The sequence below is a fragment of the Mobula birostris genome, chromosome 3 (genome assembly GCF_030028105.1).
Source record: "Mobula birostris isolate sMobBir1 chromosome 3, sMobBir1.hap1, whole genome shotgun sequence".
Taxonomy (NCBI): Eukaryota; Metazoa; Chordata; class Chondrichthyes; order Myliobatiformes; family Myliobatidae; genus Mobula; species Mobula birostris.
This window is the reverse complement of record NC_092372.1, coordinates 231,499,871-231,519,601: the sequence shown is the minus strand read 5'-3', so window position 1 is coordinate 231,519,601 and position 19,731 is coordinate 231,499,871. Positions and strand designations below refer to the sequence as shown.

Below are 19,731 nucleotides of genomic sequence, written 5' to 3'. Positions count from 1 at the left end.
TAAACTCCCGTAAGGTTCAAAATAAAACGTCACCTGTCCATTTCCCTTGTAGATGGTCCTTCACCTGCTGAGTTCCTCCAGCACTCTGTTAATGTATATCTCTGCTCTTCTCCACCTATTCAATTGGACATTTCTGCCGTAGTAGAAAGAGACATTGTATTCACGAAGTTCCACGTTATTTCCCCAGTCTTCGAGAAATGGGAGATTTTAAAAGAAGGTTACGACTTTGTTTATTAATTTACTTTCAATCACGAGTTTGGAGTGAGAGTGATTTTTATTTCTCAAATTTTGGAGAGTCATGTGAATTATATAAGAACGAATTTCCATTATCGAACGACCATAACAAGGGTTAAGCAGACCAGACACATTAACTTTGCAATGGTGCCCCGCAGAAAGATGGCGGCGTTTCCGGTGAAGGCGGGCGGCGAGTTGTCGTTGTGCGCGGTGAGGTCACGGGGCACGCAGCGCGTAAGACGGCGGCCGGGGCGGGAGCGGGAGCGCCGGGCAGGAGTCCGGGGACAGTCCGAGGCTGCGGAGCGGGCCCGGCCCAGGCCGAGGCTACAGGAGCGTAGCGGGCCCGGCCCGGGACGCCGGCAGCAGTCATCATGCTGCGCTGCATCCCCCTCTGGCGCTGCAACCGGCACATCGAGGCGGTGGACCGGCGCCACTGCTCCCTCAGCGGCGTCCCTGAGGAGATTTACCGCTACAGCCGCAGCCTGGAGGAGCTGCTGCTGGATTCCAACCAGCTGCGGGAGCTGCCCAAGGTGAGTCCTGGGGTGAGAGGTGAGGTAGTCCCGGAGGGTAAGGGAAGAGGAGTTGGAAGCTGGGGGGAGGGGGTAGGTTTGGAGGGTAAGGGAAGAGGGATAGTGAGGCCGCAGGTTCCGTGGTTCTGGAGGAGGAGCATCTTGGGGTGGTGGGCAGGGCGAGTGTCGGGGGAGGAAGTGCAAGGTAGGCCCGGGGTCAATCCTGAGAGGCGGGACAGTGTACCTGAGCTGGGCTGTGTGGAGCTGTAGAAGATTATCCGGGGAGGGGGAGGGGGTGGGGGAGAGAGACGGTGGTTGTGGAGGTGAGGGGTGTCTGAAGGCGGAGTGTTTAGGGATGGTAGGCAGAGCCAGGGTCCTGGAGTGGGTGGCACAGGGGGCTGGTGAGCACGATGGACCCGAGCTGGTGGGGTTGTTTGAAGCAGAGCCTGGGGATAGGGGGTATGGTTCAGGGGTTTATTGTAACTCCAACATGTGGGATGTGATTAGGAGGGGCTCCCAGTTGGCACAGATGACAGGTGGGGGGGAGTGAGGTTTTGGGTAGCTGTATTATTTCATGTTTATTAAAATTAGAGTAATGATTTGTGGAATTGTGTGCTCAGAGTTATTGAGTACATTATTGAGTACTGCATGTGATCACAAGATCTTTGGATTTTTAGAGAATTGGTGGAACAGCAGGTTGTTAAGTACGTAAATGACTTTGTTTTCGTTGTAAGTGGTTTGGCTACACGATCAAGGGTGTAGGTTAATTTGACAAATCTACAAAGGGTAGTGTAGCAGTTGGCAGAACGCTTCACAGCGCAGGTAATCACCAATCAGGGTTCAATACCCCTCGTGTCTCCAAGGAGTTTGTACATTTGCTCGTGTTTCTTCTGGGTGCTCAGGTTTCCTGCCACATTCCAAAGGCATACGGGTTATTGTTAGTAAACTATGGGCATGTGATTTTGATATCAGAAGAGTGGTGATACTTGTGGGCTAACCCCAGCCTCTGACTGTTGGTCATTGACACAAATGACACATTTCTCAATGTACATGTGACAAATAAAGATGATCTTCACTCTGGGCCGTACCCTCCAAATACCCAGACCTGCCTGTCGTTTTTTGCGCTACCTTACTTTCCCTTTTCTATTTTCTATTTATGATTTATAATTTAAATTTTTAATATTTACTATCGATTTGTAATCCAGGGAGCGCGAAGCGCAGAATCAAATATCGCTGTGATGATTGTATGCTCTAGTATCAATTGTTCGGCGACAATAAAGTAAATCTAAAATGCCCCAAATGTGTAGATGTGGGGAGAAGCCTTTTTCTCCCAACCTGATGGAATGTGGCAAGAATAAGCAAGGGAGCATTAGAAATGTTTCTCAGTGGACTGGCAGCTCAATAAATTCAGATTCACTTACTTATCACATATACAAAAAAACCCCATCATTTACGTTAAGAGCACAACCTAACTCTATCTTGGGGACAGCCTGCAAGTGTATGCACACATTTCAGCACCAACATGGCATGCCCATAGTGTTCAGCAGGTCAATAGCAACAAAACAAAGTCATCCTGCCAGCAGCAGTCACAACCTCAGCAGAGACAGCAGCTCGGTGCCATCTTACCCCAAAACTTGTGATGGAAGCCATTCAAGCTCTTTAAAAATGGAAATAATTGTTGGTACAATTTGGTGAGACTATGTAGAGTACTGTGTGCATTTTGGTCTTCGTACACAACAAACAATGTAGTGGTATCAAAGGAACTCAACACAGTTTCATCAGATTGGGGCTGTTGTACAAGAGGTTCGGTCAACTTGTCCTATATCCAAGCAGCACACACAATGTTGGAGCAACTCAGCAGGCCAAGCAGCATCTCTGGAAAAGAGTACAGTCGACGTTAGGACCATAGATGCTGCCTGGCCTGCTGAGTTCTTCCAGCATTTTGTGTGTTGCTTGGATTTCCAGCATCTGCAGGTTTTCTTGTTTTTGTCCTGTATTCACTAGAGTTCAAGAGAATGAGAGAGGGTCACACTGAAACTTGAAAATTTTTGGGTGGACTGGACGGAGAGAGTGTGTTACCCCCAGGCTGGTGTTCCAGAGCAAGGGGTATTAGTCTCCAGTTTAGGGAATGGGCGAATTTGGGACAGAGATGAGGAAAAATGTTTTCATCAGAAGTTGATCAATCCATGGAAGTCTTCACAGACGGGGCTAAGTTGCTGAATGTAGTGCTGGCATGTTTTAAATGGGAACTCAGGACAGGACTCCATACAAGATACAGTGGGTGTACGGGGAACCCAATTGTTTGTGCTTGACTAGTTCTATTTACTTGTGTTGGGCCCTGCTTGTAAACTTTTTCTGTCTGTGTACTTGTGCAAATGTCCTTTAAACATTACAGTTGTACCATATTCAACAGATTCCTCTGGCAACACATTCTGTTACCAACACCCTTTGCCAGAAACTAGCCACTCAGTCCCCTTTCAGTGTTTTCCCTCTCACCTTCAGTCTGTGCTCCTCACTCTAAACTGCGGCCATCCACTTTGTCTGCATCCTTCATGATTGTATATGCATCTATAAGGTCACCCGCCGGCTTCCTTCACTCCGCTAACTAGTGTCCCAGACTGTCCTGATAATATTCTTGAGAACATTTTCTGCACCCATTCCAACTTACTGGCATCATTCCTATATCTGGTCAATCAGAACTGTGCATAGTACTCTAAGTGTGGTCACTCCAACACCTGGTACATGCCATCTTCTGTGTTCAGTACTGAAGTGCTCTTCTGTACGCATCCTGATGAAGGATCTCAGCCCAAACCATTGACTGTTTATTCCTTTCCATAGATCCTGTCTGACCTGCTGAGATCCTCAAGCAATTTGAGTGTGTTGCTTTAGATTGCCAGCATCTGCATCTTGTGCTTACAATACTGATAAACACTAGCATGCCACCCTGTCTACCTGCGTCACCACTTTTAGGGAACAAAGTATCCACACCCACAGGTCTCCAGGGTCCTACCATCGCTTTACTCCTCATTCTAACTCCTCTGACAGTTATAGATCTACCAAGGAGAATCACCTCACTTCCTGCTGGAACTCTGTTAAGATGCCAGTCAGTCCAGCATGCTGAGCACTGGGTGATCACGGCTCACTGCGAGAGCATAAACATTCAGTGACAGAATGTGACTGCATACTGTTGATGGAAGGATCAGGAATAATACCTCTCTCACTCCTCACCGCCGATGGAATAATCAGTGTAACCCAGTAAGGTCTCGCTCCGTACTGTAGAGTGAACACTCGTTAAAATATCTTGATTCATGTTGTCATTTGAACATTTATAATACCTCATCAATGAGATGGTGTATTGTTGGACCTGGGCTAAATAGAGAAGGTTCTGGAAGTACTCGGCTGAGACACGTATCTGAGGGTAGAAGACAGAGCTGATACTCACCAGGCTGAATATGTAACTCCCATTTCTCTCTGCGCCGACACAAGAACACCAACCGTACAACATGGGACCTGGCTGTTCGGCCCACAATATTGTGCCGAAACAATTAAATTAGTAATGAAATAACTGACTAAACTAATCTCTTCTGCCTACGCAATGAATATATGCTTCCATTTCTCTCACTCATGTGCCTATCTAAACATTTCTTAAAAGTCTCTAATGTTTCTGTCTGTACCACCACCACCCCAGGCAGCGCATACCAGTCCTCCTCCATTCTGCGTAAAATTAAAAAAAAAGAGCAAAAAAAAAACCCTTGCCCCTCACATCTCCTTTGAAATGAGCCCCTCTCACCTTAAATACATGCCCTCTGATATCAGACATTTCAACCCTGGGAAAAAGATATTGTCTGTGACTCTATCTATGTCTTTTAAACCTTTAACCTCAGCCTCTGCCACTCTGGAGAAAACAACCCAAGTTTCTCCAACCTCTCGTTATAGCACATGCCCTCTAATCCAGACAACGTCCTTGTCAACCTCTTCTGTACCCTCTCCAAAGCCTTGACATCCTTCCAGTGATGGGCTGACCAGAACTGTATGTAGTACTCCAGATGCAGCCTAACTAGCATTTTGTAAAGCTGCAAAATAACTTTGACTTTTGAACTCAGTGCCTTGACTAATCACAGTGAGTGTGCCATATTGTTTCTAACCACCCTTTCAACCTGTACAGCCAATTCCATGGAGAGAGCTAGGACCAGGAGAAGGCCTCTTTTCACAATGTGTTCATGGCACATCTGTCCAATGTACCAGAGTTGGGGTGTCCCATTACATCTGGAGAGGACGGTGCTGTGATCACAGCTGGAATATTGTGTGCAGTTCCGTCACCCAGGTATAGCAAGGATGTGATTAAGCTGGAAAGGGTGCAGCAGAGATTCAGAGGATGTTACTGGGACTGCAGGGTGAGAGTTATAGGGAGAGGTTGGATGGGAGGACCTGTTTTATTTGGGGCATTGGAGGCTAAAGGGTGACCTTATAGAGGTGGGTGTAGATAATTGAATTGCCATGGTAGGGCTGTCTAAAACTGGAAGGGGGGCATAGATGGAAGGTGAGAGGGGAAAGGTATCAACATAAGTCCAGATAACTTCACTCACCTCGACACTGATTCCAAAAACAATGGATTCATCTTTAAGGACAACTCATGTCCTCAATATTGTTTATTTATCATCATTATTATTTTGTATTCGCATAGTTTGTCTTTTGCACATTGGCTGTTTCTCTTTGTAGTTTTCCTTTGATTCCATTGCATTTGTTTGTATCTACTATGAATGCCCAGAAGAAAATGTATCTCAGGGTTGTATATGGTGACATAGATAGGACCGTAATTCATAGGAGCAGTCTGTTCCACCATTCAATCATGGCTGATTTTTTTTCTCTCTTAAACCCTATTTCCCAACCTTCTCCCCGTAACCTTTGATGCCATGTCCAATCAAGAATCTATCAATCTCTGCCTTAAATACACAAAATTTTGCATGTGGCAACAAATTCATCACCCTTTGGCTAAAGAAATTTCTCCGCATCTCTGTTTTGAATGGACACCCCTCTAAAGGCCCAAAGGAAAGAGAGGTTCACCAGTGCTTTATAAAATCTCAACATTACATTCTTGGTTTTATATTCTCGTACTCTTGAAATGAATGCTAACATTGTATTTGCCGCCTTCACCACAAACTCAACCTGTAAATTAACATTTAGGGAATCCTGCACAAGGACACCCAAGTCCCTTTGCACCTCAGAATTTTGTATTTTCTCTCCATTTAGAAATTAGTCAACCCTTTAGTATCTTCTACCAAAGTGCATGACCAAGCACTTACCGACACTGTATTCCATCTGCCACTCCTTTGCCCAGTCTCCTAATCTGTTTAAATCCTTCTGTAGCCCCTGTTTCCTCAAAATGACCTGCCCCTCCACCTATCTTCATATCATCTGCAAACTTTGCAACAAAACTGTCAATTCGATCATCAAATCTTTGACATATAATGTAAAAAGGATTGGTTCCAACACAGACGCCTGTGGAACACCATTAGTCACCAGCAGCCAACCGGAAAATGCTCACTTTATTCTCAGACTTTGCTTCCTGCCATTCAGCCTCTTTTGGTACATCTTGGTAATGCATACGGAACCAGAAAGGTCCAGGACTTGTGCCTGAGAGCAGCACACAAAGTGCTAGTGGAGCTCAGCAGGTCAGGCAGCATTTATGGAAAAGAGGAAACAGTTGACATTTTCTGCTGAGACTCTTCTTTAAGATTGCAAAGGAAGGGAGAAGATGCCAGAATAAAATGGTGAGTGTAGGAGAAGGAGGAATGGTCATATGGTAATAGGTGAAACCAAGTGTCTGGGAAAGGTAAAGGGCTGGAGAGGAAGGAATCTGGACTGCAGAGTGGACCATGAGAGACAGAAGGAGGAGGGCATTAGGAGGAGGTCATAGGCTATTGAGGCGAAGAGGCAAGGGGGGTAGAGTGGGGAATAGAAAAGGAAGGAAATAGGAGAGAAAAAATAATTTACCAGATGGAGGGGTTTAGATGGGGTGGAGTTTGTTAGTTGTGTTCAGGAAGGTTTCTTGACACTATGTAGATAAGCCTACAGGAGGAGAGGCTGTACTTGATCTGGTATTGGGAACTGAACCTGGTCAGGTGTCAGATCTCTCAGTGGGAGAGCATTTTGGAGATAGTGATCATAATCTATCTGCATTGGAGAGAGATAGGAACAGACAAGTTAGAAAAGCTTTTAATTGGAGTAAGGGGAATTATGAGGCTATCAGGCAGGAAATTGGATGCTTAGATTGGGAACAGATGTTCTCAGGGAAAAGTACGGAAGAAATGTGGCAAATGTTCGGGGATATTTGTGTGGAGTTCTGCATAGTACATTCCAATGAGAAAGGGAAGTTATGGTAGGGTACAGGAACCGTGGCGTACAAAGGCTGTAATAAATCTAGTCAAGAAGAAAAGAAAAGCTTACAAAATGACCTTTGCATCATCAATGGGGACGAGAGAGGTTATGGACGATTGGAGGGTTGCAGATGTTGTTCCTTTATTGAAGAAAGGGAGTAGAGATAGCCCAGAATATTATAGACCAGTGAGTCTTATCTCAGTGGTTGTTAACTTGATGGAGAAGATCCTGAGAGGCAGGATTTATGAACATTTGGAGAGGTATAATATGATCAGGAATAGTCAGCATGGCTTGTGCTTTATGAGCCTGATTGAATTTTTTGAGGATGTGACTAAACATATTGATGAAGGAAGGGCAGTAGATGTAGTGAATATGGATTTCAGCAAGGCATTTGATAAGGTACCCCATGCAAGACTTATTTAGAAAGTAAGAAGGCATGGGATCCAAGGGGACATTGCTTTGTGGATCCAGAACTGGCTTGCCCACGGAAAGCAAAGAGTGGTTGTAGACAGGTCATATTCTGCATGGAGGTCGGTGAGCAGGGATCTGTTCTGGGACCCTCACTGTTCGTGATTTTTATAAATGACCTGGATGAGGAAGTGTAGTTAGTAAGTTTGCTGATGACACAAAGGTTGGCGGTGTTGTGGATAGTGTGGAGGGCTGTCAGAGGTTACAGTGGGACATTGATAGGATGGAAAACTGGGCTGAAAAAGGGCAGATGGAGTTCAAGCCAGATAAGTGTGAGGTGGTTCATTTTGGTAGGTCAATTATGATGGCAGAATATAGTATTAATGGTAAGACTCTTGGCAGTATGGAGGATCAGAGGGATCTTGGAATCCGAGTCCATAGGACGTTCAAAGCAGGTTGACTTTGTAGTTAAGAAGGCGTGCAGTGTATTGGCCTTCATCAATTGTGGAATTGAATTTAGGTGCCTAGAGGTAATGTTGCAGCTATATAGGACCCTGGTCAGACCCCACTTGGAGTACTGTGCTCATTTCTGGTTGCCTCACTACAGGAAGGAAATTTACAAGGACGTTGCCTGGATTGGGGAGCATGCCTTGTGAGAATAGGTTGAGTGAACTCGGCCTTTTCTTCTTGGGATACGGAGGATGAGAGATGACCTGATAGAGGTATATAAGATGATGAGAGGCTTTTTCCCAGGGCTGAAATGGTTGCCACAAGAGGACACAGGTTTAAGGTGCTGGGGAGTAGGTACAGAGGAGATGTCAGGGGTAAGTTTTTTACTCAGAGAGTGGTGAGTGCGTGGAATGGGCTGCCGGCAACGGTGGTGGAGGCGGATACGATAGGGTCTTTAAAGAGACTTTTGGATAGGTACATGGAGCTTAGTAAAATAGAGGGCTATGCTAAGGTAGGGACATGTTCGGCACAGCTTTGCGGGCTGAAGGGCCTGTATTGTGTTGTAGGTTTTTTTTTCTAAGTCAGTGATCATCCTGTCAGGTTGGAGGCAATCCAGAAGGAATATGAAGTGTTGCTCCTCCAAAAATGGAGGCGATGGACCGACCTGTTGGAATGAGAATGGAGATAAGAATTAAAGTGGCTGGGAAATTCTGCTTTTAGTGGATGGAGCAGAGGTCCTTTACCTCATTGCAATTTGCCTATCGCCAGAATCTATTCAATATATGTATACTGTAATTGATTTATTATTCTATTTTTTCTATATTATGTGTTGCGTTAACTGTTGCTGCTAAGTTTAACAAATTTCACCACACCTGCCAGTGATGATAAACCTGATTCTAATAATGTGGTCCCCAAATTTATGAAGGGTTTCACTGATGTGGAGGAGGCCACTTTGGGAGCACCAGGTACAATACCAGCAAATTCACAGGTGAAATGTTGCCTCACTTGGTCTCTCTGGGGCCCTGACTAGAGGTGAGAGAGGAGGTGAATAGGCACTTTGCTGCTTGTAGGCGTAAATGCCTGGAGGGAGAATAGTGGGCAGAGAGACCCTTTGTCAAAACTGAGAAGCTGAGTTTAATGTTCAGTAGGAGGGAAGCTGGCAGGGGGGTGTTTGGAACAAAGCAAACGTGTCCAATGGATGACATTATTTATTTAGAGATATTAAGTAACAGGCCCTTCTGGGGCAATGAACCACACTGCCCAACAACCCACCTATTTAACAGGAACATAATTATGGGGAATTAATCTACGAGCTCATACATCTTTGTACTGTAGGAGGAAACAGGGCAACCAGAGGGAACCCACCCATTCACATGGAGGAACGTATGATCTCCTTACAGGTGATGTTGGAATTGAATTCTGCACTCCCATGCCCTGAGCTGTGGTAGTGTGCTAATCGATATGCGACTATGTCAGAAGAGTCAAAGGTTATGGGGAGAAGGCAGGAACTGGATACTGATTGTGGATGATCAGCCATGATCACAGTGAATGGCGGTGCTGGCTCGAAGGGCCGAATGGCCTACTCCTGCACCTATTGTCTAAAAGACTTCATGGGAGCAGTTGACAGCAAATGAATGGGTAGTTGTCTGATCTCCCCACCAGGGAGAAAAGGGAAACTGAGCCAAAACAGACCGTCAACTTGCGTCAGAACAGAAGGGTAAACGGGAGGGGCTTTAGCAGTGTTAGGAGACCTTGGTGTAGAAATCCATATTAAAGAAGCTGCCAGAGGAAGTATGTATAGACAGGTCCAATTACAATGCTTAAAACTTATAGACGTGTTCACAGTTAGGACAGGGTTAGTAGATGTTCCCAACTAGCGGTCCATACCCCCCTCTGTCCATGGTAGGGGTCCATGGCATAAAAGAGGTTGGGAAACCTGGTTTAGTGTGTTATGTGCCAGATGTGGCGCAAATGTGTTTAGCTCAGGGAAACACCTTTGGTGGCACAGCTGAGTTTGGTAAATGATCTCTTACTCTGTTGTACAATTCTGTGCAGAGTTTGGTAAATGATCCGTTACTCTGTTGTACAATTCTGTGCAGAGTTCGGTAAATGGTTTGTTACTCTGTTGTACAATTCTGTGACTATGTTTATAATAGAGATAGAACCTGATGTTCTTTATTGTCAAGTGTACTGAGGTGCGGTGAAAAACTTGTGTTATCATCCATGCAGATTATTGTGTCACATCCTTGCTTTGTAGAACAAGGTTAGACATTAACAAATGTGCAGTTACAGAGCAATTGCAGTGTAGGTTGGTAAATAATGGTCATAACGAAGTAGATTGTGAGGTCAGGAGTACTCCAGGCCGTGCAACAGTGGGGCAAAAGCTCTCATGAGTCTGGTGGTATGTGTTTTCAGGCTTTTGTCTGCCCTTGATGGGAGAGGGGAGAAGAGAGAATTTCTGGGGTGGGTGGGATTTTGAAGATGCTGACAGCTTAGTGAAATATGTTGACAGTGTCCATGGAGGGGAAGCTGTTCCTGTGATGTGTTCAGCTGTGTCTGTGTCCCGAGAGGTGTTACCACAGTGAGCATCTACAAAAATTGGTGAGGGTCAAAGGGGCCGTTTCAGATTTCTTATCCAGCTGAGGAAGTGAAGGCACTTTCGTGGCCATGGTGATAATGTGGTTGGACTTGGGCACGTTATTGGTGATGTTTACTTGAAGGTCTCAACGATTTCAATCTTGACACCTTCGATGTAAACTTCGTTCATATAAGTGCTGCCCCCTGCCCCCCCCGTACTCCCCTCCCCCCCGTACTCCCCTCCCCCCCGTACTCCCCTCCCCCCCGTACTCCCCTCCCCCCCGTACTCCCCTCCTTTCCCCCGTACTCCCCTCCTTTCCCCCGTACTCCCCTCCTTTCCCCCCAACTCCCCTCCTTTCCCCCCAACTCCCCTCCTTTCCCCCCAACTCCCCTCCTTTCCCCCCAACTCCCCTCCTTTCCCCCCAACTCCCCTCCTTTCCCCCGTACTCCCCTCCTTCCCCCTGTACTCCGTCATTACTTGAGATATACGCCCTACTACAGCGTGCCGTTTGCAAACTTGAAGATGAAGTTAGAGCTGAGTCTGGCCAGGCAGTCATGAACCGAACATGGGGCTGATTTGTGGAGAATAATCGCAGCAATTGTTACTGATTGTGGTCTGTTGGTCAGGAAGTCAAAAGGTCCAGTTGCCGAAAGAGTCGTTGAATGCCACTAGGAGGAGTTTGGAGATGAGATTGTTTGGAGTTATGTAGACACAGGAGGCTGCACCTGAAGTAGCAGAGAATCTGATGGAAGAACCTAGTGGTTTGTGCAGCTCCTGTGGGGGCAGGAAATGTTGAAGTTTTGGGTCAATATCCATCGGGGTGTGTACTTTGATGGGAAAGCTTTGGAGAGAATACAGCAGCACAGAAACAAGGCCCTTTGACCAATCAAAACCATGCTGAACTGTTAATCAGCCTACTCTCATCGACCTGCACCTGGACCATCGCCCTCCATACTCCTCCCGTCCATGTACCCCTGCTCATTTCTCTTAAATGTCAAAATCAACCCCACATCCACCACTTCTGGTGGCAAATGGTTCCTCACTCAGTACCTTCTGAATGAAAAGCTCCCCCTCATGTTCTCCTGAAATGTTTCACCTTTCGCCCTTAACCCGTGACCTCTAGTTTTTGTCTCGCCCGACTTCAGTGGAAAAAACCTGCTTTCATTTCCCCTTAATCTGGAGTCTAGACCCAAAATGTTGACTGACCCTTCATGAATGCTCCCTGACCCACTGACTTCTTCCAGCGCTCTGTGTGTTGCTGCGGGTTGAGAGACGTGGGCCCAGTGAGATCTGTGTGGGGATGGCGTGGGCGAGGTGGTCTGAAAGGGCTGTTCCTGTGTTCTTCACTTCTGTGATTGCGTGAAAACAGGACGTGGAAATGGTGACGTGACCCAGCAAGTCAGCTGGTTAGGGCGGAAGGAGAAATGGTTAACGTCAGAGCTGAGGAAAAACAAGTTTGTCCAGGTGGCAGGAAAGATGGGTGGGGGAGTGGCAGCACATCTTTGATATCATGTGACAGGTAAGAGCAGATAGGCTCCTGTGCCTGTGAAGTGTGACGTTTGGAGATGTAGGGGGTATGCTTAGTTATTTTTCAGATGATAGAAATGTGGGGGAGTTCTAGAAACAAAGCAGGTTGCAGGTTGTTTAAAGATACAGTGAAAGATAGATTAACTGAGAATCAAGCACTTTTAAGTTGGTGCTGCAAAGCACAGTGATTGTCGGTAGTAAACAAAGCTATAACTATTAATCGCACTTTTTCTGGTTAAATGATCACTACGAGCAACTTTCCCTTTGGAATTGAGCTCTCGCCTGGGTGACCTGGGGCATTTTTGAAGTGTGAACTGAAGTCTCGAAGGTGCGGGATCGTTGGGGCATGGCATGTATGGCTGGGGCCTGGGTCCGAGAGCAGCGAGTGAGCCAATGTTTGGCCATTCCTGGGGCGGACTTGGAGGCGATTCAAGCAGGGGTGAAGGAGAATGAAGGTGGCAGGGCCCAGGGCCGAGAGCGAGGAGGGACCCAACACTTGATGGATTTAAGTGCAGGGCCCAATCAAGATAGTGGGGCCCAGGCCCGTGAGCATATCGAAGCAACAAGGTCAAGTACGAACGACAGAGGTTTGATTGATTGAAGGGCTGGGACGAATGGGAAAGGTCGGGTGCGGATCGAGCTGAGGTGGCGGAGCCTGGGTCTGCATCTGAGAGCGAAGAGCAACCTGAGATTTGGCTGATTGAGTGCCAGGCCAGATTGTTCAGCTTGCTGCTCTCTGAGGCTTACTCATCTCCATGCTGAACTGAGGCTGTGGCCTGCAGCTAACGGGCTATCCGATCAGCTGCACAGACAACTAGCTTCTGTGGCTGTGGGCTCATTTTGTAAACTTCAGTTGTTACCATGCTTTTTCTTTCTGTACATTAGGCGTTTGTTGGTCTTTTTGAATGATTTCTATTCGGCTTCTTTGTAGCTGCCTGTGGGGATATATAGTACAGATACTAGTTAAAATGTACTTTGAACTTTGAAGTTTATTATCACTGACATGTCATAAAATTACTATGACTTACAAAGCAAATAGAACAAAAGACAAATAACAAGGTCGTGTTCATGGGCCGTTCAGAATTCTGATGGTGAAGGGGAAGGAGCTGCTCCTGAAGTGTTGAGTGTAGATCTTCAGGCCTCCCCAGTGGTAGTAATGAGAAGAGGGCTTGGCCCAGATAGTCAGGGTCCTCAGAGTCATAGAGAACTACAGCATAGAAACCTGCCCTAAGGCTTATCTATCCATGACAACACCATTTAAATGGCCTACTCCCAACAAACTGCACCGAGACTATAGCCCTCCATATTGCAGCTATCTGTGTACCTATCCAAACGTCTCTTAAATGTTGAAGTCGAGCTCACATTGACCATTGATCACTCCACTTTCCTATGATCTTCTGAGTGCAGAAGTTTCCTGTCATGTTCCCCTTAAACTTTTCACCTTTCATCCTTATGCCACGACCTCTGGTTGTTGTCCCACCCAACCTCAGTGGAAAAAGCCTGCTTGCATTTACCCTATCCATAGCCCTTATAATTTTGTATACCTCTATCAAATCTCCTCTCAATCTTTTACATTCCAAGCAATAAAGTTCCAATCTGTTTAATCCTTCCATATAACTCAAGTCCTCCAGACCCAGCAACATCCTTGTAAATTTTCTCTCTACTCTTTCACCCTATTTACATCTTTCCTGTAGGTAGGTGATTAAAACTGCACACAATACCCCAAATTAGGCCTCACCAATGGCTTATATACAACTTCAGCATAACATCCAATCCTTCTGTACTCAGTACCTTGATTTATGAAGGCCAACATGCCAAAAGCTTTCTTTATGACCATATCTATCTGTGATACCACTTTCAACAAATTATATACCTGTGTGCTTTGTTCTACTGCATTCTTCAGCACCCTACCTTTCACTGTGTAAGACCTACCCTGGTTGGTCCTACTGAAGTGCAAAACCTCACACTTGTCTGCATTAAATTCCATCTGCTATTTCCCTGCCTATTTTTCCAGCTGATGCAGATCTCTCTGCAAGCCATAATAGTCTTCCTCGCTTCCCACTACGCTCCTAATCCTGGTATCATCCGCAAATTTGCTGATCCAGTTGACCACATTCTTTTCCAAATAGTTGATATAGATGACAAACAACAAAGGACTCAACACTGATTCCTGCTGCACATGACTAGTCACAGGCCTCCAGTCAGAGAGGCAACCCTCTCTACCACTCTCTGGCTTCTCCCACAAAGCCAACGTCTAATCCAATTTACTACCTCATCCTAAATGCCAAGCGACTGAACTTTCTCGACCAGCCTCCCGTGCAGGACCTTGTAATTGTCTTACGGAAGTCAGTGCAGACAACATCTACTACCTTGCCTTCATCCACTTTCCTGGTAGCTTCCTCAAAAAACTCCATAAAGTTGGTTAGACATGACCTACCATGCATGAAGCCATGCTAACCATTCTTATTTGGACAGACATTGACTGATTACTTATATAGCCGGTCCCTTAAAATACCTTCCAATAACTTTCCCACAACTGATGTCCGACTCCCTGACTTATAATTTCCTGGTTTCTGTTTAGAGCCTTTTTTAAACAGTGGAACAACATTGGCTGTCTTCCAATCCTCTGGTATCTCTCCTGTAGCTATGGATGTTTTAAATATTGCTGCTAGGGTCCTGGCAATTTCTGCACTTGCCTCCCGTAGGGTTGGAGGCCCTTGGGTTTTGCCCACCCTGATTTGCCTTGGGGTAGCAAACAACTCCTCCTCTAATCTGTACAGGGTCCATGAAGTTCATGCTGCTTTGACTCACTTCTATAGTTTCTGTATCTATCTCTTGAGTAAATACAGATGCAAAGAATGCATTTAAGATCTCCCCCATCTGTTTTGGGTCCACACATGAATTCTGTTCTGGTCTTCCAGAGAATCAATTTCATCCCTAGCAATCCTCTTGCTTTTAACATACCTATAGCATCCCTTGGGATTCTCCTTCACCTTGGCTCCTAGGGCAATTCATGCTGCCTTTTTGCCTTCCTGATTTTTGCCTTCCTGATAAGTGTTCTCTCGCAGTTCTTGTACCTCATAAGTACTTCATTTGTTCCTACTTGCCTATACCTGCTATGCACCTCCTTTTTTTCCCCCTCTAAACCAGGGCCTCAACATCTGTTGAAAACCAAGGTTCCGTACACTTGTTAACTTTACCTTTTTATTCTGACAGGCACGTAAAAGCTTTGTACTCTTAATATTTCATTTTTGAAGTTTTCCTCCTTCCAATCAACACAATGATGGATACTGTCTTCCTGGTGTACCACCTCTTGGAGATGTCTTTGGTGGGGAAGATGTGTCTGTTATGTATCTGGCTATGTCTACAGTCTTCTGTAGTCCCTTGTGATCCCGTCCATTAGAGCCTCTGTACACACCAAACTTTAATGCAACTCGTCTCAGTGCTCTCCACTGGACACCTATAGAAACTTGCAAGAGTCTTTTGTGACATACGGAATCTCCTCAGAGTCCTAATGAAGTAGAGCTTCTGGAGTGCCTTCTTCACACTGCAGATGATGGAGATTTGAAATAAAAATGGAAAGTGCAGAAAACTTTGAGCGTGTCCAACAGCATCCGCGTTGCTTCAGCCCATTTTCCCAACTGGTCCAGGTCACCCTGCGAGCTTTGGCTTTCCTTACTGTCCACTACGTCACCTATCCTGCTGTCATCTGCAAATTTGATGATCCATTTGCTGTAGGTTACACAGGATGCAGAGTTGGACGAGGAAGTGTAGAACCTGTTCAGGCAGGAAGAGTGTGATGTGATACACTTCAGAGGATTAAACTTGAAGGCAGAGTATAAAGTTAATGGCATGACTCTCAGCAGTGTGGAGGAACAGAGAGATCTTGGGGTGCATGTTCTTAGATCCCGCAGAGTGGACGCACAAGTTGATGGGGTGTTCAGAAGGTACATGGTGTGTTTGCCTTCATTGGTCAGGGGATTGAGTTGCGAGATCATGTTGCAGCTCTATAAAACTCTGGTCAGACCACTCTTGGAATATCGTGTTCAGTTCTGGTTGCATCGTGATAGAGAGCGTGCAGAGGAGATTTACAAAGATGCCGGTAAGATTAGAGAATGTAAATTATGAGGATAGGTTGAACGAGTTAGGGGTTTTTTTTCCTTTGGAGTGAAGGAGAATGAGAGACGATTTGATAGAGGTGTATAAGGCTACAAAAGACATAGGCAGGGTGGATGGTCAGCACCTTTTTCCCAGGGCGGAAATGGCAAATAGCAGGGGACATAATTTTAAGATGATTGGAGGAAAGTAGAGGGTTATGCCACAGGTAGGTTTTTTACACAAAGCGGTGGGTGTTTGGAATGCGCTGCCAGGAATGGGAGTAAAGGTAGATATATCGGACATTTAAGAAGCACTTTCATGAAAGAAAAATGGAGGGCTATGTAGGAGAAAAGGGTTAGATTGCGTAGTGTGGGTACAATGGCCCTGTATTATACTGTATTGTTCTATGTTTTATTGGTTGGATATCTAAGGTAGTTTTTTACACAGGGAGTGATGAATGTGTGGAATGCCCTGCTGGGCATGGTGGTAAAGCAGATGGTGACGTTTAAGATGGCACGTGGATGAAAGAAAAATGGAGAGCTATGTAGGAGGGAAGATTGGATTGATCTTGGAGTAGGTTAAGAGGCTGGCACAACACCAGAGATCAAATGACTCGTACTGTTCTAAGTTCCAAAGACTCAAAGTACATTTATTATCAAAATATGTATACCGTATACAGCCCTGAGATTTGTCACTCTGCAGGCTGCCAGAAACAAAGAAACAATGTAGAACCTGTTTAAGGAAAAACCTCACAACAAAGACCATCAAACACCCAAAGCGCAAAATAAAGAATAAATCGCTTAAGCAACAAAAACATTAGAACATTAGAAAGTTTTCGAAAAGAGCAAGCCGTCCAGCCCAACAAAGCTTGCCAAATTCCTATTCACATAGTGTATTCAAATAAGTATTGGGTTTAGATTTGAAAGTCTGTAAGATACTACTCTCAATTGCACAACTAGGTAGTTTGTTCCATGTGTCCACAACTTGCTGTGCAGAGAAATGCTTACTGTTGTTAGTCTGAAATCTCTCTCTAACCAATTTCCACCAATGACTCTGTGTCCTTGTTCATGAATCAATTTTGAAGTAGCAGCTGGCATCCACCTTACTTATACCCTTAATGATTTTAATCACTTCTATCATATCTCATCTCATTCTATGGCTAGAAACATAGAAAATCTACAGCACATTGCAGGCCCTTTGACCCACAATGTTGCACTGACCATGTAACCTACTCCAGATACTGCCTAGAATTTCCCTACCACATGGCCCTCTATTTTTTTGAGCTCCATGTACCTATATAAGAGTCTCTTAAAAGACCCTGTTGTATCTGCCTCTACCACCTTCGTTGGCAGTGCATTCCACACACCCACCACTCTCTGTGTGGGAAAAACTTACCTTTGACATCCCCCTTGTGCCTATTTCCAAGCTCCTTTAAAACTATGCCCCCTCATTTTAGCCATTTCAACCTGGGAAAAAGCCTCTGACTATCCACACAATCAATACCTCATTATCTTATACACCTTTATCAGGTCACCTCTCATCCTCTGTCACTCCAAGGAGAAAAGGCCAAGTTCACTCAACCTATTTTCATAAGGCATGCTCTCCAATCCAGGCAACATCCTTGTAAATTTTCTCTGCACTCTCTCTGTAGTATCCACATCCCTCATGTAATGAGGTGACCAGAACTGAACACAGTACTCCAAGTGAGACCAAACGAAGGTCTTATATAGCTCTAACATTACCTCACGTCTCTTAAACTCATTTTTAAAAAATAGTTTGGAAAAGCACACACAAATAACTCAACATGAAATAAAGCTCATTATAATCAAAATTACTAGGATAATGAAACATTTCAACATGGTAAATCAAAATTTTGGTCAAATTTTAACACGGATCTCTAAGAGATCCTTAGCATCCCCATAGGAATCCAGTTTGCATGTGTATAAGTATCTACTATATCACTCCCAAGTGCAATAAACCATCACCAGCATCTCGAAACAGCCCACAGGCTAAAACAGTTAACTACTTGGGCTAAAAAGATTTAATTCTTTCAATCTTTCTTCATAGATCATATCTTGCAGACCTGCAATGAGTCGCCCTTCTCTGAGCTCTCTCCAGTGCCTTCACATCCCTCTCAAAATATGGAGACCAAAATTGAAAACACTACTCAAGGTGTGGCCTCACAAACGCATTATACAGCTTAAGGAGACAGTCACTAGACTTGAACTCCACTGAGTGCATTATATGGCCCAGCATTCTATTAGTCTTCCTAATCGCTTCTGTGATGTTGATAGTGATCAATCTAACAGGACACCCAAATTCTTCTCATGCAATGCACTTTCTAACTCAAGACCTCCCACTGAATGTTTATAGTTAGTATTTCTACTCCTATATATTATACTTTTACACATTAAATTGTTATAGACGAGGTTATGGAGTACTTGGTGGCACAGGACAAGATATGACAATGTCAGCATGGTTTCTTTAAGGGAAGATCTTGCCTGACAAACCTATTGGAATTCTTTGAAGAGATTACACAAAGGATAGATAAAGGGGATGTAGTGGTTGTTGTCTTTTTGGACTTTCCAGAGGCTTTTGACAAGATGCCACAGATGAGGCTGCTAACTAAGTTAAGAGTCCATGGTATTACAGGAAAGTTATTAACATGGTTAGGGCATTGGCTGATTGTCAAGAGGCAGCAAGTAGGAATAAAAGGATCCTTTTTTTGGTTGGCTGGCAGTGACTAGTGGTGTTCCACAGCAGTCGGTATTGGGACCGCTTCTTTTTATGCGGTACATCAATGATTTAGATGATGGAGTAGATGGCTTTGTTGTCAAGTGTGCAGATGATACGAGTATTGGCGGAAGGGCAGGTAGTGTTGAGGAAACAGATAGGCTGCAGAAGGACTTAGGTTAGGAGAGTTGGCAAGAGAGTGGCAAATAAAATACAATGTTGGAAATGCATGGTCATGCACTTCGGTAGAAGATATAAGTGTACAGACTATTTTCTAAAAGGGAAGAAAGTCCAAAAATCTGAGATGCTAGGGGACTTGGGAGTCCTTGTGAAGAACACCTTAAAGGTTAACTTGGAGGTTGAGTCGGTGGTGAGGAAGGCAAATACAATGCTAGCATTCATTTCAAGAGGTCCAGCAAATAAGAGCAGGGATGTGGCGCTGAGGCTTGGTATGTCACTGATAAGGTCTCACCTTGAGTATTGTGAACAGTTCTGGGCTTTTTGTCCAAGAAAAGATGTGCTGGCATTGGAGAGGGTTCAGAGAAGATTCACAAGGATGGTTCTGGGAATGAAAGGGTTATCATACGATGAATATTTGATAGCTTTGGGTCTACTTACTGGAATTCAGAAGGGTGGGGAGGATCTCTTTGAAACATTTCAAATGTTGAAAGGCCTTGACAGAGTAGATGTGGAAAGGATGTTTCCTATGGTGGGGAGTCTAGGACAAAAGGGCACAGCCTCAGGATAGAGGAGTATCCATTTCAAACAGTGATGTGGAGAAATTTCTTTAGTCAGAGGGTGGTGAATTTGTTGAAC

The 19,731-nt window shown here is 44.9% G+C and overlaps 1 protein-coding gene across 1 annotated transcript in view; it reads left to right on the top strand.

Annotated features, from left to right (window-relative positions):
* Window positions 1-476: 476 nt before the first annotated feature.
* The window catches only part of scrib (scribble planar cell polarity protein), a 353,260-nt gene continuing 334,005 nt past the window's right edge, over window positions 477-19,731 (top strand). The window contains 1 exon segment of the mRNA XM_072254338.1: window positions 477-764. Coding sequence (XP_072110439.1) covers window positions 606-764 — 159 coding nt within the window. The 5' untranslated portion in view covers window positions 477-605.